This window comes from Triturus cristatus, chromosome 1_2 (genome assembly GCF_964204655.1).
Source record: "Triturus cristatus chromosome 1_2, aTriCri1.1, whole genome shotgun sequence".
NCBI lineage: Eukaryota > Metazoa > Chordata > Amphibia > Caudata > Salamandridae > Triturus > Triturus cristatus.
The window spans coordinates 270,140,104-270,167,663 of NC_140580.1; the positions used below are offsets into that span (position 1 = coordinate 270,140,104).

Here is a 27,560-nt window from a genome sequence, read left to right on the forward strand (position 1 = left end):
CTCTGGCCAGGATTAGGGTTTCTGGGTGGGTTAGCCCTAGGGGTGAATCCTGTTCCCTTCCCTTGGGAACTATTTTGGGGGCCTTTAGAGAACTCAGTTTTCTTTTCCCCTCCCTCTTTCTTCTGGGGGGCGCCCTGTCCGGTCTTTTGAGAGTCCCCTCCAGTCCCCCTTGTGGACACCCGGGTACTAGCCCAAATGTCCGCCTCCTCAGCAAGCTTCCGGGGATTGGTCAGCTTGCTATCCACCAGGTGTTGACGCAGTTCAGGGAAACATTTTTCGAGCAGGTGTTCCTTCAACATCAAATCAAACAACCCCTCGTAGTCCCTCACCTCACTGCCCTGTATCCAACCCTCTAATGCCTTCTTTGCATAGTCCAGGAAATCCACCCAATTCTGTGTGCCCAGTTTGTGGCTACCCCGGAACTTCTGTCTATACTTCTCGGGTGGTAGTCCAAACTTCCTCACGAGCGCCACTTTCATGGTGGGGTAGTGGGTCTGCTCATCCTGCTCCAGGGCCAATAATGTATCCCTACCAGCTGGAGGCATGTATTTATACAATCCCCCTCCCCAATACTTCTCTGGAACCCCATGGACTCTTAATGAGATCTCATAGGCCGCTAGCCACTTGGGGATATCATCACCTGCACTATAGCTAGCTACTATGTCTTTTGGCAAATAGGGTTTGGATTCCCTGGTGATTTCTCTTTCTTCGCTGCCACCACTAGGAACAGGGTGTGCCCCGACCCGTAGGATCTGGAGATCTATCTCCCTGAGCCTCAACTCGTGAGCCATCCTCCGTTCCTCCTTTTCTTTCTCCAGCTTTTCCAAATCCCATGTGAGCTGTCTTTTCTCCCTCCGGTCAGTGAATTCTGCTTCTAATAAGCCGTTGCTAGAGACACTGCTGCCCTTCCTTGAAAGTGTTCTGGGCCCCGCTACTAGGTTCCCCACCTCAGGTTGGTACAAACCAGCCTCCTCGCTGTCAGGCTCTCCATCCCTGTCCTCCTTCTCATCCTTACTTTCTCGCCGTGCCTCCCCCCAAGCCCTCAAGCTGGTCTGGAGTTCACCCTTCTTTGCACCTTGGGGACAAAACACCCCCTCTCGCTCACAAAACTCTCTGAGTTGGGCCACAGTGTAAGTTTCCACATCTTCCAATACAAACTCCATTTTGCCCACTCAGGATAGAAGACAGTTGCTTACAGAAGCTATGCAGGGGGGTACCTTTTGTAATACCTCCTCCCACCACCAGAAGTAAACTTAGAAAAAACAAAACTCAAAATTAGGAAGTCCGCTTGGAGAAAACTCCCGGTGTAGGCCTATGGACTACCCACAGTTATTGTCGAGTAGACGCAAGCACAGCTCTATCCCACCGTTGAACACCAATTTTATGTTGGAAACCGGGCAACCGGGTTAGCAGTCACCAGGTTCCCAGTACAATGGTAGCTTGGCTCGAGCGGTTGGGGCAGGCACCGTGTGAAGCGTACGTCACACCCTCACAATAACCATGCGTTTATCCGTTCCAAAAACGACACTACACCGTAAAAATTATGAAAGAAAGTAGTTTGTCTTTATCTTATTTTCTCTTAGTTGCAGGTTTCAAAACATACATACAATACCATAAGACTTTTCTTGAAAATAGCAGGTCAAATAAATAATACCACAGTGGGGTTTCAATAAATAGGATCAGGTCATAAATAAGCAAGGAATAAATAGGGGTGCAATAAATACAAATGGCTAATAAATACTGTCAGACAATAAATACAATGCAGGAATAAATACAGTCAGACAATAAGTACAGTCAATAAATAAAGCACCTTCAATAACTTAAATAACACAATTAATGACAATTACAGTTCACATCACTTTCCTGAGGTAGTTTGGTTTTACTATGCCCAAGTACAGCTTGTGGTCATTTGGATGACATGGGGGGTGTCCCACCTGGATTGGTCAAGGCTGGGCCTGAACTGAGGTAGAATAAGGGTAACCTAGGGATCTGGCTCTCCCAAAATACACAACCCCTCACAGAGGTCACTGCACCAGTCTCAGTTCACCCCTGGCACTCCCAGGCTGGTTCTAACACCCCTCTAGCCCCTAGAATGGTCTTTTAGGGCTCCACAGGGCCTCAAATGCCCTTTCTACCACTTACTGCCCTTTTCACGATGATCGGCTCCGCTCGGCGCCGGGTCGATGTCGCTGGGCGGCTCCGGTTCGATGTCGCTGGGCGGCCTCGGTTCGGTGTCGCTGGGCGGCTCCGGATCGATGTCGCTGGGCTGTTCCGGATCGATGTCGCTGGGCTGTTCCGGATCGATGTCGCTGGGCGACCTCGGCTCGATGTCGCTGGGCTGCTCCAGCTCGATGTCGCCTTCCGGCGTCGCAGGGTCACGGTCTCCCCGCTTCCAGGTGTCTCCGGAGTGCGACCTCCACTCCCGACCTCCGGCGCGCTTCACCTCAGATTCCGGCGTCTCCGGAGTGCGATCTCCACTCCCGACCTCCGGCACGCTTCACCTCGATCTCCGGCGACTCCGGAGTGCGATCTCCACTCCCGACCTCCGGCGCGCTTCACCTCGACCTCAGGTGACTCCTTACTCGACCTCCGGTGCCTCTCCACGACCTCCGTCGGCGCCCTCTCTCGACCTCTGACGGCTCCGGGTACGACGTCTGCTTTCTGTCAGCGCCGCTTCTCCACCTCAGGCCTCAGGTCTCCAGGCTTCTCGACGTCAGGACTCCAGGAGGACACCGCTAAACAGGTCAGGAGCTTGCTGGTCTTCTTCTTTAAGGCCTCTTCACAATATTTAGGTCCTTAAGATGGTTGTTCTGGTCTTGGTCCCACACAGGGCTCTAGGCTGGGCTTGGTCAGTAGGGACTAGCATCAAGGGTGGGTTTCTGGACCCCACTCCAAGCACTGGTTTCCACCCCTGCTGCCTTACTCCGACCTCCTTCTGAACTGGTCCTCTCTCCTCTCTAGTCAGATGCCAACTGCCACTCTGAGATTGCCTCCCAACATTCTAAACTGCCTCTCACTGTCACAGGGTTCCAGAATGTTACGGAAGGTTCTAGAAATCTCCAGTGGGTTCTGATGATGTCACAGGTGACAATGGGTGGCCACCATTTTGTGTCTCAGGCCCTCAGACAGAAGTTCCAGGGGTAGGGAAAATGGCTCCCTGACCCTGCATCAACACTAAAGTCTGGTGGTTCCCAAAAAGGAAAAATTATAACAGGGTTTGAGGCAAAAGTGGGACAAAATAAATAATGATGAGGAGGGACCACCCAAAGGGCTGACAGGTCTAACACTACCCAACTGAAACGTGCTCTTGCCAGACAAATTGGAATGGTCATAGCTTCCAGAATATTAATGAAAGAGCTGGGAAGGGGGGGGGGGGGGGGTAGTAAGTGTTTTTCCGCTTCTAAAACACTTGCCAATAATATGCCAGATGGGCTAGGGAATTTGGTGGCAAAATTAGAAGAGGACATGGGGGGATTTGGAGACATAGATCAGGAAGCCACAATGAAGCATCCCGGGACGTGGCATTAAAACCAAGATTACACTTCATCCAATTAAAAATCCTTCATAGGGTCTAAAATAGAAGCAGCCTTCAGAAGATGTGCTATGCCCGACCCTTACATTTTTTAAATGTAGCAAAAAAGAGAGTATGTTTAAACACACATTGTCGTGCTGCAATATTGTCCAGATCTACTGGGAAAACATAATACAAGAGTTGAGTCTAAACCTGGATTTTGAGAGCTCCATGTCTCCCGGGTTCATTGTAGTGGGAATTCCAAATTACATAGACTTACCAAGACCCAAACGTGTATTCTGTGTGTTGGGTTCAAAAATAACTGCTAAGAGACCGCACAAAAATGTTGGGATCCCAACTAACCCCTACGAAATGTGACTGGCAACGTGGAATGGATATGTACATGAAAGCTGAGCTGGTGAGATATGAGCTGAGAGAATGCTACTGCAAATATCATTAGATAATGCGAGGATGGTTGAACTAATCTGGAACACTGGTAACATCAAAATGTAGAGAGAAGAACTTCAGTCTAATCTCCCCCAAAGACCCAATGCCATTGATACTCTGGGTATGTACTAATGAGCATATTCGGTATGTATATTAAAGTGTACATAAGTTATACGTCCTTATACCTGTTACATTGAAGAGTGACTCTGCTGGCAAATTGCATTTGATACCTTGTTTTAAGTTGTATGAAACTGAAAAGTATAAAAATATTAAAAGAATAAAATGATCTAATGACGAGAGCTGTGGCATCTTCCTTGGCATGATCTGCATTATTTAGATTTGTATGTAGATCTTCTATATTTTTCTTTAAAAATAGTGCTAGGTCATTACACTGTTCTTGAGAATGACTGAGAGAGTAGGTTTCGGCCCTGGGTTGTCTTCAATCATTTACTCTCCTGAACAATTTCCTTGTGTGATTCTCAGCGTTCATTGATATGCATGTAAAATCACTTGCCTGTAAGCTGTTTGTACTGTCTCAATAACATTCTTTGTAAATAAGTTAATCATTAGATCTGTATACACTTCTCCATTTCCTCTTTAACCTGAGCACAGACTAGCTTGCCACTGGCATGCTACCTTCACAGATGCATTATGCATTTCAGAATATAGCCCGCAATCAGGAGAGAGGCTGGCAAGCTAGTGACGAAATTGCATCTATGTAAGTAACTAGTGGGCCAAAATAATTAATTACCTGGAGATCACCTGCTCCCAGCTTACAGGAAAGCTCCACTAACCAGAAAAGTTTACTGAATCTAAACATAAAATAATGGTGCAAAATTAAAATCAATAAACAAGTTAAAAATTGAACATCACCTTTCCACAATGTTGACTGCTGTTGGAAATGGAGCCAGAGAACTCTAGAAATGAGCGTACCATGCTCTGCAAGGAAAATAAATGCAAAGCAGCATGTTTTCAGGTATTCAGGAATTGACAGTTAATGTTTGAGACAGCCAAGTAGGTTATATCATCCTTAGTTGCACTCATAAGCATCTCACTTGTTTTTTTTTTTTTTTTATCTACGGGCCTTTTTTGAAAGCAGTGTTAGACAGCCTATGTGTGTGATCTATCTGAGACATCTAGCTGCAGATTCCTTACCTTTGAACTTCCAGGCGTCAGGCTAAATCAACAGATTTGTGAAAGCAGTAGCCCTGCGTGCCGGTCGGTGGTGTCCGTGAACTCCGCATGACGTCCTAGATGTCTGGGTTGTCGTGTCGTCTATATAGGCACCACCCTGGTGCGCTGATGTCTGTTTCTTTTTTTCTGTGCCAGCCAACGCAGATCTGTCAGAGAGCTACCCTCTGTCACTTTTTGACAGAATTTTCTACTTTTTGTTGGCTCCTTTTGGTGTTTAGGTATGACAAAGAAGACCTCGGGGTTCAAGCTGTGCAGTGCCTGTCACTGTGCCACGCTGGTCACGGACACCCACCTGGTGTGTCTCTGGTGCCTGGAGCTCAAATATGCCACAGTCATGCTCCGAATGCCAGGCCATGACGCCCAGGGATTTCCCTAAAGCTAATCACGGCCCAGCATATGTTGCCACAGAGGCGCCTCGTCGATCTCGGTCGCGTGGAAGGTCTGAGCACCGCTCGGTCTGTCAGTCTTCTTCCTCTAAGTCATCGTGGTCAGGTAACAAGCACCATAAAAAGCACAAAAAGTTGAAGGATGATTCGACTTTCCCCTTCTGTCACGCGATGAGATGGAGGAGCCTCGGCATTCGAGGCCCCGCTCCGAAGAGTAGGTGCCTGGGTTGGCTCCGCTTTTCCCTCCCTTTCCGGAGCCAGGAGTAATGTCCACTAAAATAGAGGATTTTATGATGCCATGTGCTCCATATTTGGGCGGCCTGACCCTGCCAGCGCACCTTCGGGCCCCCCATGCTCAGCTTAAGGAGATCACATGGGTTCTGCGCCTCGGCTCCAGCACCACGGCCTCCTCTTGGATCCGTTCCTAGATCCAGATAGGCGCCGGTTGTACCTCTGTGACCTTCCCCGGCGCTGCGTCTGACACCATGACCCCGGCGGCACCGGCCGCATTGTTATTCAAGACGACACGGTCAACGACTGAGCCGTACGGCTCCACGCTGCTCACCCTGCCCTATTCTGAAGGGCTAGGAATGGACGATAATGATGATTAGAAGGGGCAGCAGAATCCCTTAGAAATCCCACAACCAAATCAAGACCTGGACTGGTATGAGGACCTGGTTAATGCCAGCAGACTGGACACCTCTCCAGATTCTGGCATGCTGTCTCCCCCTAACCTGGCTACAGAGGAGGGGGGCTTCATTTGCAATGGTGGTACGTAGGGGTGCAGAGGTCTTGGACCTGCAGCTCCCTACAGTGGCAGTCAAGCCTGGTGTCTCCACCTCAGAACCCTTGCTGCCTTTCAAAAAGGCCTTGACCGATGTTCTACTAGGCACCTGGTCCAAGCCCAGCACAGAGGCTCATGTGAATAGAGCCATTGCCTACCACCACCGCCCTGCACGGGGTGACCCAGCTTTCCTCTCCACCCACCTCACCCGCAAAACTTGGTAGTTCAAGTATCCACTTCCCGTGGCACGTTCCTTTCTGCACTCCCGGACAGGGAGTCCAAAAGGCTGGAAAGCTTTGGTAAGCAGGTCTTTATTTCTGCCTGCCCATCATTGCGGTCAGTAAGCACTGCACTCATCTTGGGCCGTTATTCCTATTCGATATGGGATATGGTTGCACAGATGCTGCCAAGAGTATTGGAGGAGGACCGGACTCTCCTCTCCCAAGCTATTTCAGATGCGAGAGATGCAGCAAAGTTTGCCATATGCTTTGGCTTAGACTCAACAGACTTGCTAGGCAGAGCGATTTTCTCGACGGTGGCCATAAGGCGTCGCGCCTGGCTGAGGACGTCTGGTTTTTCATGGGATGTCAAAGCTAATCTTATGGACATTCCCTTTGATGGCTCCGGTCTCTTTGGAAACGAGGCAGATGCCGCGCTTGATCACTTTAATGATTTGGCCAAGTCCCTAGACCTCACCACGTCATCCCAGCCTGTGTCTGCTTTTCGCCCGTTTCGTGGCTACAGAAGGGGCTGCCAACTGTATTCCAGCCAGAGGACCCCGCAAGTCCGGCAACCTCTGCGGGGCCGCAGATGTGGTTCACCCCGACCCCAAGGGTCGGGTGGCCAGAAGTTAAGTCAAAATACAAACCCCTCCTCTATGTAAAACCTTCCTAGTCCGATCCCTCTGGATCATAGACGCCCAGTTTGGGGCAGGAAAGCCATAACCTCCACCGCTGGCAAGATATCACCTAGGACAGTTGGGTGTTGCAAATAGTCCCAAGGGACTACTCCCTCCCACCATGCCTCCAATTTATGATCGGCTGACGAAGGATCACCTTGCCCTACTCTGTGAAGAAGTCAAGACTCTCTTGGCCAAGGGAGGTATAGAGAAGGTTTCCAGGCCAGACATAGGCTGTGGTTGCTATTCCTGCTATTTTCTGGTTCCAAAGAATGATGGAAGCCTTCGTCCTATCCTCGACCTCCGAGCCCTCAACTACTTCAGAAAAGGGGAAGTTAAAGATGCTCACCCTTGCTCAGGTCATATCTACGGTTGACCCAGGAGACTGGATGGTAGCGTTGGACTTTCCATACTCCAGTCCTGCCAGCCCATCGCCTCTACCTGCGGTTTATGGTGGGCCATGAGCACTTTGCCCCTCGGGTGTTCACCAAGTTGATAGCGGTGGTCGCAGCCCATCTGTGGAGATCAGGGGTTCCAGTCTTCCTCTATCTCGACGACTGGTTGTTTATGACGGGCTCGTCCCAAGCAGTTGTCTCCCTCCTCCAGACTTGGGCGAACCTCCTGCATTTGTTGAGGTTCACTATCAGTGTGCCGAAGGTACACCTGACTCAGTCTCAGACCCTACCTTTCATCGGAGCAGTTCTGGACACTGTGCAGTTTCGGGCTTCTCCTCCCGAGCTGTGAGCCCAGGATAGTCAGGCGATGATACAGATGTTTCAGCCTCTATCCTGGATTTTGGTGAGAATAACTCGGAGGCTGTTGAGCCTCATGTCCTCCTGCTGGTGAACCATGCCTGATGGCACATGCGGGCTCTGCAGGGGGACCCGAAGTTCCAACTGGCACAGCATCGAGGAAATCTCACCAACCTGTTTCCCATATCGGAGGACACCGTGAGAGAAATGTGGTGGTGGCTGACAAACCGCGATTGAGTCAGAGGAAGACCCCTCTCCTTTCCCCACCCGGATCTCACAGTAGTGATGAATGCGTCCCTTCTGGGATGGGGCAGCTGTCTGGGAGAGGTGTAAATCGGAGGACTTTAGTGTTCGACTGAAGCGAGGATCCATATCAATCTGTTGGAGCTTTGTGCGATCCGACTGGCACTGAAAGCCTTTTTACCATCCCTCAAGAGAAGGCTAGTTCACATGTTCACAGACCACATGAGCACCATGTGGTACTGCAACAAACAGGGTGGAGTAGAGTCGTAGACCCTCTGTCAAGAGGCCCTTCGTCTCTGGACTGAACAACAGGGAATATACCAGGTGGTTCAACATCTGGCTGGTTTTCTGAACACCAGAGCTGACAAACCCAGCCGGCCATGCCTTGCTAAGACGAGTGGCGTCTCCATCCGGAGGTGATGGAAGGTCTCTTTCTATAGTGGGGAGACCCTTGGTTAGAGCTGTTCGCCTCCGAAGAGAGCGCAAAGAGTTTGTTATCCCGGGCTTCTACAAATGAGCATTAGTCGTCTGATCAGGCTGCCTCTTTGGGAGGATCTTCTGCTGCAGCATCAGGGCAGGGTCCTGCACCTGAACTTGACCACTCTCCACCCCCTTGCATGGAGATTGAGCAGCGACAATTGACAGCTTTTGACCTTCCTGCCGAAGAGTGTGAGGTTATTCTGCCGCCGACGTCCCTCCACAAAGTTTGTATACGCCTGCAGATGGCAAGCATTTTGAAAATACTGTAAAGAATGGTCTGTTGACCCCTTGGCTGCCTCTTTAGCAGATACTCTTCTTTTTATTTTCTCTTTGGCCCAGCAGGACTCTGCTCTGGGCACTCTGAAGGGCTACCTTTCAGCTCGGTCTGCTTTTCTTCGGTACCAGATCAACCATCACTTTTTAAATCACCTCTTGTACAGAGATTTTTGAAGGGGTAACCCATCTGACCCCCCCCCCCCCCCTCTCCATTTATTATGCCCCAGTGGGACACTAATTTGGTCCTTATCTTTTTGATGTGTGCACCGTTTGAACCTCTGTACAACTGCCCCTCCCGGCTGCTCACTATCAAAACAGCCTTTTTTAGTGGCAATAACATCTGCCAGGAGAGTGAGCGAACAGGCACTGTCCTCTCAGCCTCCTTACCCTAGGGCATCTTTTCTGTCTAAGGTGGCAACACCTTTCCATCTGGGACAATCCGTTACCCTGCTCACCTTCTATGCAGCTCCGCATCCTTCGAAGGAAGAGGAGCGTCTCCACCGGCTGGACTCAAAAAGAGCTTTATTGTTCTACCTTGATCACACGAGTTCCGGGTGAATTACCAACTCTTTGTGTGGTACATTGGGGCAAAGAAGGGGCGCTCTGTTCAGAAGAGGACCATTTCACTCTGGGTCATCCTCTGCATAAAAATGTGTTATGCCTTGGCAAAGAAGCAGCCTCCTGAAGGCCTTAGGTCCATTCCACCAGGACTAAGGCAGCCACCATGGCTTTTCAGTGTGGTGTTCCAGTTTGTGATATCTGTCAAGTGGCCATGTGGGCGTCTCTGCACACAGTCGCCGGATACTACTGCCTGGACTCTCAGGTCCATACGGAGGACCTATTTGGCTGCTCTGTCTTGCAGGATTTCTTGGTTTGAAGCTTTTCAGCAGCCCGACATCCGGGGATTGTATTGCTTGGGTATCTGTTCAAAAGTAAGGAATCTGCAGCTAGATGTCGGTCAGATGGACATATTACTTTCCTTCGGTAACTCCTTATCTGGTATGTATGTATGTATGTATGTGCGGTCTTATATAGCGCTCGAATTACCCTTGGGCATCTCGGCGCTTGCATTGGGAACCCGTCCTGGTTTTTCCCTGTGAGATAACCCGTACTGGGCATCCCCAAGGTGAAAGCCAGGCATCCCGCCGCGGGGGGCCGTTGTGGAGATTAAGCAAGCTTGTTGCCCAGAGCTGCATAGTGTGAACTCGTGCTTAGAGTAGGCACCGAAGCGAGAATTATCGAGTTTGTGGACAATTGGGCTCCAGACCCTGCCGCGTCAGGAATCGAACCCTGGTCTGACCTCTGCTTCAGGGTATGCCTCCTCTAACCAGTGAGCTACACTTCTCGGTCTCTGGTAGAGACATGATCTAGCCTCAGATTCCTTAATGACCCACTCATCCTCCCCCACACTGCGGATTAGTTTTACTGTCAGAGCTGTTTCCCTTCAGGGCCCTATTTGTTTTTTGACACCCCACAGTCAGTGACTTCATGGCTCCGTGCTTCTGGCATGGAAAGTCGTGAAAAGTAGACGTCAGCGCGCCGGAGTGGCATCTATATAGACGATGCAGACATCACGACGAAGACGAACCTGACGTCTATGATGTCGCGTGGAGTCAACCGACGCCACCAATCGGCGCGCAGAGATACTGCTAGCAAAAATCTTCCGGATCCAGCCTAACACCTGGAAGTTCAAAGGTAAGGAATCTGCAGCTATATCATGTTTCTACCAGATAAGGCGTTCCCCAGTGCCGGCTCGAACGTCTCCCCTCCTCAAAAAACTGCAGTAAAGGAAAATTAAAACACACTTTTTATTTTTCCTTTCCAGACGAGTCTTGGGGGCGGGGCTTGGTTGTGTGCACTCCCCTCACTGTGCATGATGGTTTAGCCGTCTCAGGCCGGCCAAACAATCGTGCAGTGAAAGCTCTTTCCAACCCAGCAACGCAGCTAGGCTGGACAGAGCAGGCACAGATTCAGTCTGTCCGGAGCGCAAATCGAGGGCGCTCAGGCCAATCCTTTAGCTGCTCTTGTGCGAGTACAGCTTTAGGATTGGCTTCAGAGCACTCTTAGAGCCTGTGCCTTCCCAAAGAGGTGAAGATGAGCAAAAGAGCGCGACGGCTGCAGGCACGTTTAAAAAAGAAAAAAAAAATCCCCGGACCTCTAGTGCCCGCCCCCACCTCCCGCTCACCTGCCCCCCTGCTCCTCCAGCATACCGGTCGCTCCTGGCGTTACCGAGGGTAAGTAACTTGTCCGTTAAAGCAATAAAGGGCGATCATATTGAAGCTAGTTTGAAATGTGAAAAAGGATTTCCTTGAAGGACCGTGGATGGAACATAGTAAATTTGTATAAAATGTTCAAGGTACCGCCTTTAAAAGCAAGCATGTTTATTTGCTCAGTCAAAGTAACTGCTACTTGCAGCACATGTGTAACTATCCTGTATTAAATTTGGACCTGGTAAGATAACTCGTGGCCCAGCACACATCATGTAGATAGATACGTACGTGTGTTGTAACCTGAAGATAATCTATTCGAAATATAGTAGTATAACTTGCTTTTGATTGTACGAGATTGTGTATTATTGGAAGATACCTCAATTCTGTCAAATGATTCCATTTGTTGTATGTGATATAAATTGTTCATTGCTAGATGCTTTATGCCAGAACATTTTTATCTTTGGAAAATGTGAAATAAATATTACTGTAGTCGATTTATTAAGAAACAGTTGCAACAACACAATAAGGTTTTAACAATGCAGGTTGATATAAAAACTTGCCGTGCAATCTTTTGATTTACATAATAAAAAGAGAAATCTTTTTTTGGCAGGTATTTGCTCCTTAGTCTTGCTTTGCTGAAAGAGATTTTTTCGCGGGCAGAATATTAGTTCTGGGTGGCTGTCCATACTCATGTCTAGTCAATAGGAGTATTTTATTTCCAAGAACAAGACTTGAACAGCTAATGTTTAGCATGAGAGCACAAGAAGCGATTCACTTTATTCGGCTCTGAAATGTTTTGCATTGTGCCTTTGTCTTAAAATGTCGTGGCAGATACTGATCCATGCAATAAATATCTGTCAAATGTAATGCTACTACATTTTCGTGACTGTAGGGAAACCGAGATGAAAATCAGACTGTGAACTACCAAATGGCACAGCAGGATGCACAGCGCCTTTACCAAGCGGGCGAGGGAAAACTTGGCACAGACGAGTCCTCGTTTAACTTGGTCCTGGCAAGCCGAAGCTTTCCCCATCTCAAGGCTGTTGTGGAAGCTTATTTCAAGGTACACACGTGTTCAGCTCATTATTTTTACACTTAATTGCAATCGTTTGACCTTGATGTTCAGTATTATTGCATGTAACATTTTATAATCCGATTTGGCATGTATTTTGTCCATTTAAAGTCTCAAACGAGGGGGGGGGGGGAGGCGGGAGCGTGGCCAAGCCAGCGGCTAAGATGACCGCTTGCTAGAGAAGCTCCCGAGATCGGCCAGGCCCATCGGCGATTTCCCCCTCACAATGACAGCGCTTCAACACTGAGGTCGATGCAGTAGACAGCGGAAGCGGCGCTGTATCAGAAAACCCGATCGCCAGTCTACATTTCAGCCGAAGAAATATCGTTCCGGGAGCGGCAGGGGATCGGTCTGCGTCACTGAACCTCGGCGGTCATGGAGGAACATCCTGCGGACTGGCGGCAAGTGTCGCGTGAACTAATCGGCGGTGATCTGGTGAGTCGCGTCTGTGCTGGTGGCTATACTCCCCCCCCCCCCCCCCCCCCCCTGCCTGCGCCTGCTATCGGCTGCCTGGCCATCGGCTCTGCCCCGCGAACCCAGCGTGCGAACGCCAGAAGTGAATGGGGACAGGGCCCATGCGTGGCAACTATCGGGGGCTTGGGCACTGGCCGGGCGCTGGTGCGGCCGGGGAGGGGGGGGAGACGCGCTCGGCGGAGCGGACTGACGACCTGTACGGCTTCCCCAGTATATGCGGGGCTCCGCCCGGACGACGTGGGTTCGCCTCGGGCACGTTTGCCCATAAGTTCAAGACGCTAATTCACTGCCCGCATAGCGCCATTGACTGAAGGTATCCAGCGCTGGTGCACAGCGAATTTACGGCCGACCTGTCCAGCTGACCGCCACTCCTCTTCAGAAGCGAGTACTGCCCCCTGTGTGGATACCGCCATTTGCTCACCCTTGCTGCCAAATTCAGCCTCTAACTGGCAGGCTACATGCGTGTACAGGTCTACCATCTTGGGAACCTACAGTGTTTGAGGGACCAGCAGCTGATATTTATTGACCGAGGTGCCTACAGACTATTGCCCTAGCCTGCCCCACCTAGTCAGTGGTGCCATCGCTGCGGAATGGGACGAAGGGATCCTAGGCAAAGAACCCTCCCCTTTGAAAAAGTGGTGGAGGGAACATCGTCGCACACCTCGGAGATGGCCGATAACATACATACCGCGGAGCCCCCTGCACCCTCAGAGGCGTCTGTTGCCTCCCTGCTGCTTGAGATGAAGGCTGGATTTAGGGTGCTGGACTCCCGCTTTGACACCCTTGACCAGACCATCGTGTCTCTGGGTGCCAAAATACAGGTACATGACAGGCGGCTAGATGTGGCGGAAGCTCGCATATCCGACATAGAAGACGGGACTGCCCAGTCCCTAAAGAGGCTGGAACGGGCGGAACGCCTGCTGAAAGAAGTAGCTATCAAGAGCGAAGACTTGGAAGCACGCGGGCACCGCAACAACGTCCACATTATGGGGGTTCCGGAGACATTTACCGGCCGGATGGACATCTTTGTGGAGAAACTGCTCACAGACTTGTTGGGTGGCGAGGCCTTCACACCTGGCTTTGTGGTTGAGAGAGCCCACAGGTCACTGGGCCCCAGGCCTCCCCCCTCGACCCATCGTAGCGCGACTCCTGAACTTTAGGGATCGAGACACTGCATTGCGACTGGCGAGGGAACGAGGAGTGGTTGAATGTCAAGGGTCAAAACTTTCCTTCTATCCAAACTTTACACAGATCGTCCAGGAGGTTTAGCATTTCTAGCAAGGTTTCAGAAGCACCGTAGTTCATATCACTTGCTTAGATGACCCGTTTAGGTAATATACAGGGGCCCTCGGCCATCACCCTGATGTCCTGGAATGTCCGCGGCCTCAACGACACCCGCAAGAGGCGGCAGGTGCTTCATTATCTTCTCCGACACAGGGTCGACATAGCATATTTACAAGAGACACATCTTCCCCCCCCCCCCCCCCCCCCACAGACTCTGCTCACTTTGGCGCCAACTGGGGCGCACATAGGTTCTTCGCTAATTATAGCAACTACGCTAGAGGCACTGCAATATTGATTCATAGGAGAATCCCCTTCAACCCTATAGACGTAACCAGAGACCCGGTGGGTAGGTATGTCATGGTCACGGGCACTCTGCATGGTCACAGGGTCACCTTGGTCAACGTGTATGCTCCAAATGTAGATGCCCCTGAGTTTTTCCACGACCTAAACACCCGGATCGCAAAACATGCACCTCATGCGCTGCTTTTGGGAGGGGACCTCAACTTGTTAATAGACCTCACACTTGTCAGCACTTCTAATGCACCTGACACTAAACCGCGGGCGAGGCGGGCCCTGAGGGACCTCTGTGATCAATATACACTGATTGACGTGTGGCGACACTATTATCTCACCTCCACCAAATACACCCACTACTCTGGCCCATACGGTACATAGACCAGGATTAACTATTGGCTGATCTCTCCCATAGTTACGGATTGGTTTGACTCCCACATTACGCTCCCTTGCACCTATTCAGATCACTCCCCGATAGCTTTACACTTGAAACTTCCACGACGAGGGTATGAGAGACAATGGCGTTTCCTAAGTAGGGCCCTCCAAGATGACTTGTTCAAGGCAGAAGTGCACAACGCAATAGAGGACTATTTTGAGCTCAATACCGGCTCGGTGGACACCATGGCAGTATTATGGGATGGCTTCAAGGCCGTCATAAGAGGGGTATGCATCTCTAAACAGGTGGGAGTACTTGGGGATCTCCTCAACACGATGGCCCGTATCGAACGAGATATTTTCACATTAGACTCCCAAACATCGAACTCCTCTGACCCAGATGACCAGGCGAAGAGACTTGCCCTTTGTCCGAATATAGAGATACGGCAGACCGGGAGATACTGTATCTAGGGAAATACCACACTGCGTGGAGATACGGAGAGGGGGGAGCGGCCGGGAAGGGTGCTAGCTCAAATGCTGAGGCCGCCTTATAGCAAAACTTACATTCCTGAGCTGCACTCTAATACTGGTGCTACTCTTACCTCGACATCTGCTATTCGGGACGAGTTCTTGGAGTATTATACCACGCTGTACTCTTCCAGGGCGGAGCCTGACGGTACGGCCCAGACTGCATACCTAAATGAAATCGCGCTGGTGTATTTGGAAAAACACATGTTGGACTTTATCGCGGAATCAATATCAGTTGCAGATGTTACCCTGGCCATAGATACCTTACGGGGCTCCACTGCTCCGGGGCTGGATGGTTTCACAGGGGACTTTTATAAGGAATTCAAGGACCTCCTGGCCCCTCAGCTAATCGAGGTCTATGCGGAAGCGTTAGAGAAACAAATTCTCCCTCCCACACTGCATGAAGCTGTAATAATACTCCTCCCGAAACCCGGCAAAGATCACAAACAATGCGGCTATTATCGGCCGCTGTCCTTATTAAATCTGGACTATAAAATCTTGGCGAAAGTGCTCGCAAACAGACTGTCACAGCTGATGGAATACATTATCTCCCTGGTACAATCTGGCTTCGTCCCACACCGCTCGACATCCCTGAATCTTCGTACACTGTTTGCTGTGTTACACAGAATACAGCCTGAAGTTCCAGCGGTGGCAGTATTACTCGATGCTGAGAAAGCGTTTGATTCCCTGGAATGGCCTTTCCTCGTTGAAGTGATGCGGCGTATGGGAATGCCTTATGGCTTCATTGCCACGGTCTCCCTGCTTTATAGTAGCCCCTCGGCGCACCTCCGTTTGAATGGCACTCTTTCCAGACCATTTTGGCTCTATCGAGGGACTAGATAGGGCTGCCCTTTGTCCCTGCTCTTATTCATCCTTGCCATGGATCCACTAATCGGGACTGCAGTTTAATACGGGCCCACTACTGGCATCCCTATATGCGGACGATACTATCCTCTACATCCGGGAACCTCACCTCATCCGGGAAATCATCAGTTTTGGTAGATTCTCAGGACTGGGCATAAACTGGCACAAGTCCATCATATTCCCGCTAACCGCGAACACGGTCCAATGGGACTGCAAATTCCCCCTCGAGTGGTGCTACGATTCGGTGAAATACCTCGGAATACATATTCACCTTGACACCACTCACATCGTCCGCTTAAATTATGGACAGGCCTTCCAAAACCTAGAAGACCCGGTCGACAGATGGCTGAGATTGCCCTTGTCCATGACCGGCAGGGTGGCTATATTGAAAATGGTGGTCCTTCCCAAAGTTTTGTATCTCTTTAACAATATCCAAATACCCCTCGCAGACGGCTTCTTTCGTACTTTGCAAACGCTCACGACCCGCCTGGTCTGGGGCGGGAAGAGGCCACGCGTTCGCTGGTCCACACTGACCTTACCGTATGACAGAGGCAGGTTCAATGTCCCGGATTTCCAATTGTATTATCTGGTAGCGCAATGCCGCTGTGCGTTCGCTTGGTTTCCTCCAGATGCACGTATTCCTTTTCTACGGCCAGAGGCTGACCTGGGTCTCCCTGATAAATTGTGCGAAGTACTACCGGGGGGCTGCCCGCGAGATAGGCACGACATCCAGACAGTGTCCACCACCTCCTGGGCGTGGGGGAAAATTGAGGAAGCGCACTGACTCCACGATACTATATTCTTCCGCCCTGCCGTTACCTAACGCCAGATGGCTCCCAATCACTGGGGAGGGACTAGTACAGCATACACTGAACACATTAGACATTGTCCGGATGGGCGATCTCTTCCCGGGGGGGTCATATCTTCTCCATAGACGAAGACGCTAGGTTCGCGGACTGCTGCTTCATGACACGTTTTATTATGAGCTGAATGGGTTCCGCGCTGCGCTCCCCACATTCCCGGTTGAGCCCGACTCTTTCCCCCCCACTCTAGTGATAGAAAACCCAAATGGTGCACGTCTCATCTCCAAAATGTACAAAGCCTGTGCCAAAATGCTAATTGCGACAGGCCTGGGAAGTGGACACAGGAGGGCCTATTACGGACGATCAATGGGTGAAATGTTGCGAAGCCACTAAGGACAGTTAACTCAACAGCCACCATAAGCTGCTGCATTTGAAATTTCTTCGACGCGATTCTTTTACACCAGCCATGGCGCATAGGATAGACGCCACTAGACCTCGCACATGTCTAAAATGCACTGCTCCACACGCCGACTTTCTTCATTTGGCGTGGTCCTGCCCCCGCTTGCAGACCTACTGGTTGGCTGTGCACAGGACACTAGGGAAAATTATCGGCCTCCCACTTGATACAATCCCTGAAATTGCGCTTTTAGGATACACGGTTCAGATCCCCAAGAAAGTAAGGAGACTAGCATCACTGGGACTACTTCTGGCCATAAGGGAAATTGCCATCCATTGGGGCAGGAAAACCGCTCCTAAGTTACAAGACTGGCTAAATAGTTTAGTGTATTGCAACACCAATGCTGAAACAAACACCAGTCTCATGCCATCGACATCACCTCCCAGAGACATATGGGGGCCGCTGAGGAACTATTTAGACGCCGCTAAGCAGGCTTCCAACACACAGGTAGATAACGGCATAGTGCCGGAGGGAGTGGGCTGAGGGGGAGGTTCCTAGGCCCCGGAGCCTTTGCCGCACATAATACTCTGGAGTTGTGCAGTCGAATAGCTTCCCTTACAATGCACAGCTGGCTGCAGTGTCTATAAACCTGGAACGGGGTTGGCGGGGGGGGGGGCGAGTCGGAGACGGGGGGGGGGGGGGGGAGTAACATGCATGACCACAGTGCAGACTGTTATCGAAACCTCTACTGTTATGGAACTGTCAGGAGCAATATGCTTTGTTTGAAAAGTGTTTATTTTGCAATGCTATGTAACTCGTATTCTTTATTTGAAAAATGTGCTTAAATTTGGGGAAGTGCAGTGTATGCTTGGAGGCAGTGAAGTGACAAAGATGCAAGGAGGTGCATTCAGGAAAGAGTGAAACGAGGATGTTGAAGAGGGAAGAGAGGTGATTGAAGATGTGCAGATGGTAAAGATATGCAGAGAAAGAGGATACATATCTAGCATAAATCACACACAACCGCAGACTAAAATTCCTTTCACAGGACTCAATACTATTTAATTCACAGGCTCACTAATTCAGAATTTAAACATTTCCAATGTTAATTATTTATAACAAATCATCGTTGTTAATCATTTATTTTAAACAGCTAACACCCATGTACAAAGTCAATTGTAGTGAAATGTTTTAGGTGCAGATCAGTTATGTCATTTATCTGGATACAAATACATCTCAGAGAGAAACCAGTAAACCAAAACACTTGTCGGTTGGCACATTATGGGAATCACAGAACTTTATTTGGCATGTTCTTTTATAGAGCACCCCTACTTTTTTCATCCCACATAAATGCCTGTCTGCACATATTTCGGTATGACTGGTTACAGCCAGCAGCTGTGGGTGCTTCCCCAAGCCTGGTGGTTAGAGCATTTTTTCCCAAAGTTAATGCTGCATGGAGTGCAAGACAGCGGACAACCATACATTTTAAAGTGCAAAAGTTGTCACACTGTACAATTTACATTAACTGCTCAACATATTAATGCAATAAGATATGGGGCAGTTTTTAATGAGTTTAATATTTCAAGACTATACTTTCCCACTGCTTTATAAGCATTCCTTTATCACTACATTCATTCGCTTTGAAATGTACCATTTGGCAATATTTATTTAATTTCTTTCTCGGGAGAGGGACCCACCCTGAATCCCAGGTTTGTCCATAAAAAATGTTCACGTCGCATGCTATATAAAAGTTATGCCGCTGATTATATCTCACAACTGCCGAGAGGTTCATGTCGAACTCGTGTAGAAAATGAACAATATTACGATTACCATTTTCCATATCATTCATTGAGGCATCTTGGGCTCAGTGGGAGTTTGCTTGCAAAATATTTCGAAAGAGATTGCAGACTGGATAAAACAATAACGCATTTCAACAGCACCAAGGAGATTATTTTGGAAAGAGCCTGTCCAAACATTGACAAGGTATTTGTCTTGATATATATAAAAGATAACTGCAGTATTCAGAAAAGTATGCCGAAGTATATTGCATTTATGAGCTTTTCTCAGGCCTTTGAACTAGTTGAGATGAAGAGCCATTCAATAAATAGAAATCAAATGAATCCTCAGCTGCTAAACCTTAAAATACAGTTAAAATCCAACTTTTTAACTCAGGGTAAGCACTGATCTGGAACTTTAATAACACCATGGTGTGCTCACCAAAAAAGTTGCTTTAAGTCATGCGCTAATATACATATATATACTATTACATGTATAATGAGCACCACAGCTATGTGCTGACATGCACCCAGAGTGTTCCCAAGAAAGTCTCAAGAAGAGGAATAATCTTGTTGACATTTGATGATTCTGTACTGATAAGGAGACTAGCAAATACCCCCCATTTTCAATGGTATTTCACCTACATCATCTGCCAAACAAAAAAGGGCACATTCAGGAATCATGATCTGAGATCTGCAGCTTTAGAGAAGAGCACACAAAACATCCTTGTTGGAGTAAATTAAAGTATTATTAGTCTATAAATGCCACTAAGAATATGTCTCAGTATTTGAAATTGATGACCGTTCTGATGGATACTTCTAACTGTGGAATCCTCACATTTAAACTATCAACATGTGCCATCTTGAAGATTGTTCAGCATAGTCGCCGTGCGCCAGTAAGAATCTACCTTGTTCCACCCCTGATGTGACGGTCCGACTCACCAATAAGTGCCCCGCCCCCAGCTGCTGACATCAGTTTTTTGTTTTTTCCACTTTTCTTCTCGTCTTTATACGTGGGTCATGACCTATCGCCTAACTTTTTCTCAACAGTTGACAAGTTTTTTCTCAAAATTCTTTTCTAGTGGGCAAGGAAACATGTTCCTCGTAAACCAAGTTTTTTTTTTTTTTTAACCATGTTGGGACTGTCGCAAGCAGATATCTGAAAAAACACGTTAGTTAGATTCCTCACCTTAGAATATCCCCAGGCGTCAGACTGGATCCGGAAGATTTTTCATCAGCAATACCCCTTGCGCGTCGCTAGGCGTCGTCTGCGGCTCCGCGTCCGTCGTCTGCGTCGTGCGCCGGAATGACATCGTCGGAGTACTTAGACGCCGCCCTCACGCGCTGACGTCAGTTCTTGTTCTTCTTTTTGCCGCGCCAGTAAGCGCAGATCCGGGAGAGCTACCCCTTTAGTCACTTTTTGACTAACTTTTTCGATCCTTTTTGATCTTGTCTCGACTCTGGTGCCGGGAGGATGCCTGGTTTTAAAGCCTGTGCTGACTGTAGCCGCTTGATGTCGGTTACGGACCATCACCGCCGGTGCCTTTACTGCTTGGGCCTCGACCACGACGCGGCGTCGTGTTCGGACTGTAAGGCCCTGACCTCGAAGGCTAGACGGGAGCGGTCCCGTAAGCTTCTCGAGATTCGCCACTCGGCTCCGCGCCCCTCTCGATCCCGGTCCAGGAGGAGGTCCAAGGATCGGTCGCGGAGCCGCAGCCGACGTCATCATCGGTCGTCGGGATCCAAGTCTTCGGGTAAGTCGAAGCACTCCAAGAAGTCCAAGACGCGACACCGCTCTTCGGACTCCCCTCGCCGGTCGCGCGACTCGGCCGAGGGTCAGGGTGGTTTCACCCCCGCGGCTCCGGCGGAGCCACAGGCGCCGCGCAAGTCCCCATACCCACCGGTCCCTGGGACTGACGCGACGCCGGCGGAAGTCAGTGCCTTCCTCTCGGCCATGAGGAACCTGGCTCCGCCGTCGACGCCCGCTGGCGCGCCTTCGGGCCCCGCAGACCCGACTGGGCAACCTTGCCTGGCGCCGTCAACGGCTCCGGCCTCGACGCCGCAAGCACCCGAGGGACCCGTTCCCGAGTCCCCGCCGACGCCGGTCGACCTCGTCACGCCTCCTCCACCGGCGTCGACACCGGTACCACCTCCGACGCCGACTCCGCTCGATGTCGAGCCCCGGTTCAGCCCGGTCCGGGCCCGGCGCCGATACGGCGTCGATGGACGCCGCGTTCGGTGCCGCTGGAGACGCATTTTGTCTATCGCCCGGCTCCGATCCTTCCTCCTGCATACCAGGAATCGGATGATGGGGGCGAATGGGAGGGATCCGAGGATCCTATGGCCGCTCAGGCTCAACTGTCACAGGACTGGGCAGATGAACTGGGGGAGGCCAGTGGTCTGGATACCTCTCCGGACACTGGATTCATCTCTCCTCCGACTGTGGCTTCTGAGGAGGGTGCTGCTTTCTCTGTGGTGCTGCGCAAGGCGGCCGCAGCCCTTGGGCTCGAGCTACCTGCCGTGGCTGTGAGGACTAACGTCCTCACTGAGGTGCTTCAGTCTGCAGCAAGCTCCACTGAGCCTCTGCTGCCATTCAATGAGGCCCTCACTGACGTTCTGCAGGGCACCTGGTCCAAGCCCTCCACAGTTCCTCCTGTGGATAGGAACGTCGCCAGGCGCCACCGCCCTGCTCCGGGCGACCCCAGTTTTCTGTCCCAACACCCTACCCCTGAGTGCCTGGTTATCCAGGCCTCTACCTCCCAATCCTCCTTCCCGACCGCTCCGCCGGACCGGGATTCCAAGAGGCTGGAACAGTTCGGCAAAAAGCTGTTCTCCTCCCTTAGCTTGGGTCTGCGGTCTTTGAACACCGCCTGCCTCTTGGACCGTTATTCCCACTCTCTGTGGGATACGTTGGAGGACGTGCTGCCCCTGTGTCCGGAGGAGGTCCAGACACGACTTACCCAGGCTCTGGCCGATGGGAGGGATGCAGCGCGACATGCTATACGATGTGGGCTTGACACTACGGACTCGCTGGGCAGGGCGATTTCTACCTCAGTGGCGCTTAGACGTCACGCCTGGCTGCGGTCCACGTCCCTTTCGGGCGATGTCCAGAGCACCCTCATGGACATGCCCTTTGATGGCACTCGCCTCTTCGGCGAAAAAGCGGACAGTGCACTGAATCGCTTTAAGGACTCCCGGGCTACGGCCAAGTCCTTGGGCCTCTCGGCCCCGCGGTCGCAAACTTCCGCCTTTCGCCCCTTTCGTGGCCAAGGAAGGGGTGCCTCCTCACGTGCGCCTAGCCACCAGCCGCAGAACCAACCTGCGCGCGGACGTGGTTTCCGCCGAGGCGGTTCTGGAGGACGACGCGGTCAGCCCACATCCACCCCGGCAGCATCCGCCTCAAAGCCTTCCTAGTCTGAGCTTTCAGGCCCATTCCACGCCAGTGGGCGGCAGAGTTCGCCATCACCTGCTCCACTGGCGGTCCATCACATCGGACAGGTGGGTGCTGCAAATCGTCCGAAGGGGCTACTCCCTCCCCTTTGAGACGACCCCTCCAGCCATGCCACCGCAGCCCCACCGTATCTCGGGGGATCATTTGAATCTTCTCCACGAGGAAGTTTCGGCCCTCTTGGCCAAGGGGGCCGTCGAGCGCGTTCCGAGCCCAGAAGTAGGTCGTGGTTGTTATTCCCACTACTTTCTGGTTCCCAAGAAAGGCAAAGGGGGCCTACGCCCTATCTTGGACCTCCGGAACGTCAATGCCTTCCTCCGGAAGGAAAGGTTCAAGATGTTAACCTTGGCTCAGGTTCTAGCTGCCCTAGACCCTGGAGACTGGATGGTAGCGTTGGACTTGCAGGATGCATATTTCCACATCCCCGTCCTGCCGGCCCACCGGCGTTACCTGCGGTTCACGGTGGGCCAAGAGCACTTTCAGTTTACCATGCTCCCCTTCGGCCTCACCAGTGCCCCTCGGGTGTTCACGAAAGTGATGGCGGTGGTCGCAGCTCATCTGCGCAGATCAGGGGTTCCAGTCTTTCCCTATCTCGACGACTGGTTGTTGAAGGCGGGCTCGCCCCAGACAGTCGTCTCCCACCTCCAGACTACGGCGGATCTCCTGCATTTGCTGGGATTTTCCATCAAAGTGCCGAAGTCACACTTGAGTCCCTCTCAGAACCTCCTCTTCATCGGAGCAGTTCTCGATTCGGCGCAGTTCCGGGTCTATCCGCCGGAACAGCGGGTCCGGGATATTCAGGCCCTGATTCCCATCTTTCGGCCTCTATCCTGGGTTTCGGTCAGGCTAGTGTTGCGGCTCCTGGGGCTGATGGCCTCCTGCATCCTACTAGTGCATCACGCCAGGCGGCGCATGCGGGCTCTGCAGTGGGACCTGAAGTTTCAGTGGGCCCAGCATCACGGCAACCTGTCCGACCATGTCTTGATCTCGGAGGGCACTGCACGGCAGTTGCAGTGGTGGCTCACGGACCGCGATTGGGTCAAGGGCAAGAGCCTCTCCCTTCCCCAACCGGAGCATGTCGTAGTGACGGATGCGTCCCTCCTGGGATGGGGTGGCCATATGGGAGAGGCGAAGATCAGAGGCCTCTGGTCTCCAGCGGAGTCTCGTCTCCACATCAACCTGTTGGAGTTAAGAGCGATCCGACTTGCACTGAAAGCCTTCCTTCCCTCTGTCAGGGGGAAGTGTCGTGCAGGTGTTCACGGACAACACCACCGCCATGTGGTATTGCAACAAACAGGGCGGGGTGGGGTTGTGGACCCTTTGTCAGGAGGCTCTGCGCCTCTGGACGTGGCTGGAACACCAGGGCGTCACCCTAGTGGTTCAACATCTGTGGGCTCTCTGAACGCCAGAGCAGACGAACTCAGCCGCCGGTGCATGATGGATCACGAATGGCGTCTGAACTCCGAAGTGGCGCAAGGTCTCTTTCAGCAGTGGGGAGAGCCTTGGTTAGATCTATTCGCCACCGAAGAGAACGCGCAATGTCAGCAGTTCTGTGCGTTGGAATTTCCAAGGCGGCACTCGCTCGGCGACGCTTTTCGTCACGAGTGGAGTTGCGGTCTGTTGTACGCCTTTCCGCCTATACCACTTCTGCCCAGAGTGCTGAAGAAGATCAGGCACGACCGGGCCCAAGTCATCTTGGTGGCTCCGGATTGGGCATGAAGGTACTGGTATCCCGAGCTTCTCAGTATGTTGACCGATCCTCCGATACGTCTGCCCCTTCGGGAGGATCTTCTGTCGCAGCAGCAGGGGACGGTCCTACACCCGAACCTGTCCAGCCTCCACCTCCATGCGTGGAGATTGAGCGGCGGCAGTTGATGCCATTTGACTTGCCTCCTGAAGTCTGTGATATCATTCTGGCAGCCAGGCGTCCCTCCACAAAGACGGTATACGCCTGCCGGTGGAACAAATTTGTGGCATGGTGCACAGCAAAGGCTGTGGATCCCCTTTCCGCCCCTCTTTCTGAGGTTCTCCTCTTTCTTCTTTCTTTGGCCCGGCAGGGCTCTGCCCTGGGCACCTTGAAAGGTTATCTTGCTGCCATCTCTGCCTTCTTACGGCTTCCTGATCAGCCTTCTCTTTTCAAGTCCCCTGTAGTTACACGCTTTCTAAAAGGCATTACTCACACGTTCCCTCCTGTCCCTTTTGTAATGCCTCAGTGGGACTTGAATCTTGTTCTCACATTTCTAATGTGCGCTCCCTTTGAGCCTCTTCATAATTGTCCTCTTCGTCTGCTGACGCTTAAGACTGCTTTTCTGGTAGCCATCACCTCGGCTAGACGGGTGAGTGAGCTCCAGGCTTTATCTTCAAAGCCTCCTTTTCTCTCTGTTCATCCGGACAAGGTTGTCCTTCGGCCTCGTCCCTCCTTTCTTCCGAAAGTGGTGACCCCCTTTCATCTTGGGCAGTCTGTCACCTTGCCCACCTTCTTTCCGCCTCCGCATCCTTCCAAAGAGGAAGAGAGGCTCCACCGTCTGGACCCAAAACGTGCGCTCTCCTTTTATCTGGACCGCACAAAGCAGTTCCGGGTGGACGACCAACTTTTCGTTGGATACGTGGGTGCTAAGAAGGGGAAAGCTGTGCACAAACGGACCATCTCTCGGTGGGTCGTTTTGTGCATCAAAATTTGTTATTCCTTGGCAAAAAAGGACCCTCCTGTTGGGCTGCGCGCCCATTCTACTCGGGCCACAGCGGCTACTACTGCTTTGGGACGGGGTGTCCCTTTGCAGGACATCTGTCAGGCGGCGACGTGGGCTTCGCTACACACGTTTGCCAGGCATTATTGCCTTGACAGCCAAGTCCGGAGGGATGGCTTCTTTGGCCGTTCTGTCCTCCAGGACTTTCTGGTGTGATCTTGGTTCGCAGACCCACCACCGGGGATGGTATTGCTTGGGTATCTATTCTAAGGTGAGGAATCTAACTAACGTGTTTCTTTCAGATGAACAAGTTACTTACCTTCGGTAACGATGTATCTGTTAGAAACATTAGTTAGTTAGATTCCTCACCGACCCACCCATCCTCCCCGTTCTGCGAACTGACATCTAGGGTTAAGGTTATCCTTTTCAGGCCCCTAGAATTTATTTTTGGCACCAGTGTCGGTCTTTGCATGGCTCTGCGTTCCTGGCGCGGAAAGCTATGTACAAGAACTGACGTCAGCGCGCGAGGGCGGCGTCTAAGTACTCCAACGTCATTCCGGCGCACGACGCCGACGACGGACGCGGAGCCGCAGACGACGCCTAGCGACGCGCAAGGGGTATTGCTGACGAAAAATCTTCCGGATCCAGTCTGACGCCTGGGGATATTTTAAGGTGAGGAATCTAACTAACTAATGTTTCTTACAGATACATCGTTACCGAAGGTAAGTAACTTGTTCGTCTGTGACAGATCTGCAAGACGTGTGTCTCTGGTGTTTGAGTTTAAGACACAACTCCAAATCTTGCCAGGTATGTGCCCTTATGAACCTAAAGACAATCCAAGATTGCAAAGTCTAGCTGTACGTTGCTGAACATTAAAGGAAGTTGTGCAAGTCCCCTTCAAAGACGAGAGCACGGACCCATTTTTCAACAGTTCATTGTCACGGTCTAATCTTCAGGTAAGTCACATTCCAAGAAGAAGCACAAGAGAGCCAAACGGGACTCCTCACAGTTTTCTCTCTCTCTCTCTCTCTCTCTAATATCTCTCTCTCTCTAATATCTCTCTCTCTCTCTCTCTCTCTCTCTCTAATATCTCTCTCTCTCTCTCTCTAATATCTCTCTCTCTCTAATATCTCTCTCTAATATCTCTCTCTCTCTAATATCTCTCTCTCTCTCTCTCTAATATCTCTCTCTCTCTCTCTAATATCTCTCTCTCTCTCTAATATCTCTCTCTCTCTCTCTCTAATATCTCTCTCTCTCTCTATAATCTCTCTCTCTCTCTCTATAATCTCTCTCTCTCTCTCTCTATAATCTCTCTCTCTCTCTCTCTCTCTCTATAATATCTCTCTCTCTCTGTCTCTGTCTCTCTCTCTCTCTCCCCCCCTCCCCCGGAGGACCTAGAGGTGTCCCCGATCTCACTTCCAGTCCACCTCGGAGGAACTGATTCTTCAGTTGATCCTGATGCACCCCGATTGTCCAGGACTGTCTGTGACATCGCAATAAAACGAGGCTTTCAAGGAAGCCATGTTGCAAATCTTTGGCACCCTTTTGTTCAAAATCACTGAAGTATCTTCTGGGCCCCATGGATCCACGGAGGCTTCCAGTCAGGGTACTGCCAGCGGAGTTATCCTCTGCATTGTCTGTCTCACCTGAACCTGGTTGAGGATCAGCTCTGACTCAGAAGCTTACTCGACACCCGGTTTCAAGATCAACACTGACTCCATGTTAACTGTGGCCCGGAGGGAGGACACAATTCCTATTGTCCTGTCTGATTCCATACCGAAATTTTCTCAACCTTGACCTTAGTCCTGAAACAGTTTCGATTTGCTAGAGACTAGTTTGTTCTCATTCTGACAAAACAGTTCCTTTCCTAGGGCCACCCTTCAGCTACAACCACTTTTATTATTGGACCAAATTGAGCTTGCTTTTTGTGACAATGGAGATAATGTGGATGGAATATCTCCACAATATGGCTGACAATTTCTTTTTGGACCTGCAAGAGGACAGTGGATTGGACGTTTCCACTGACACAGGGTTGGGTTCTTCCCTTGGCCCTTCCACAGAAGAGACTACCTCATTTGCTGTACTCTTTAGACAAGCTGCTGAAGTCCTGGAATTAAAATTGCCTTCTATTGAGATAAAACCAGTGTCTTACGGAAGTTTTGTATCCTGGGCAGGCTTTGACTAAGCCTTTGCTGATATTTAAGGAAGCCAAGACTGACATACTCATGGGGTACCTGGGCTAATTCCTCCTTTTGCACACCTGTGAATAGACAGGTGGCATGACGCCACAGACCTACTCTGGGTGACCTTGCTTTCTTGATGCAGCACCCTATTCCTGAGAGCTTGGTGGTTCAAGCATTTACTTCTAGACAGAGTGTATG

General features: G+C 50.9%; 1 protein-coding gene across 3 annotated transcripts in view; it reads left to right on the top strand.

Moving 5' to 3' along the window:
* ANXA7 (annexin A7) overlaps positions 1–27,560 on the top strand; it is a 490,249-nt gene that overhangs the window by 379,432 nt on the left and 83,257 nt on the right. For all 3 annotated transcript variants that reach the window (XM_085603646.1, XM_085603647.1, XM_085603648.1), the window contains one exon: positions 12,074–12,244. In XM_085603646.1, the coding sequence (XP_085459772.1) occupies positions 12,074–12,244 (171 nt within the window). The remainder of the gene's footprint in view (positions 1–12,073; positions 12,245–27,560) is intronic.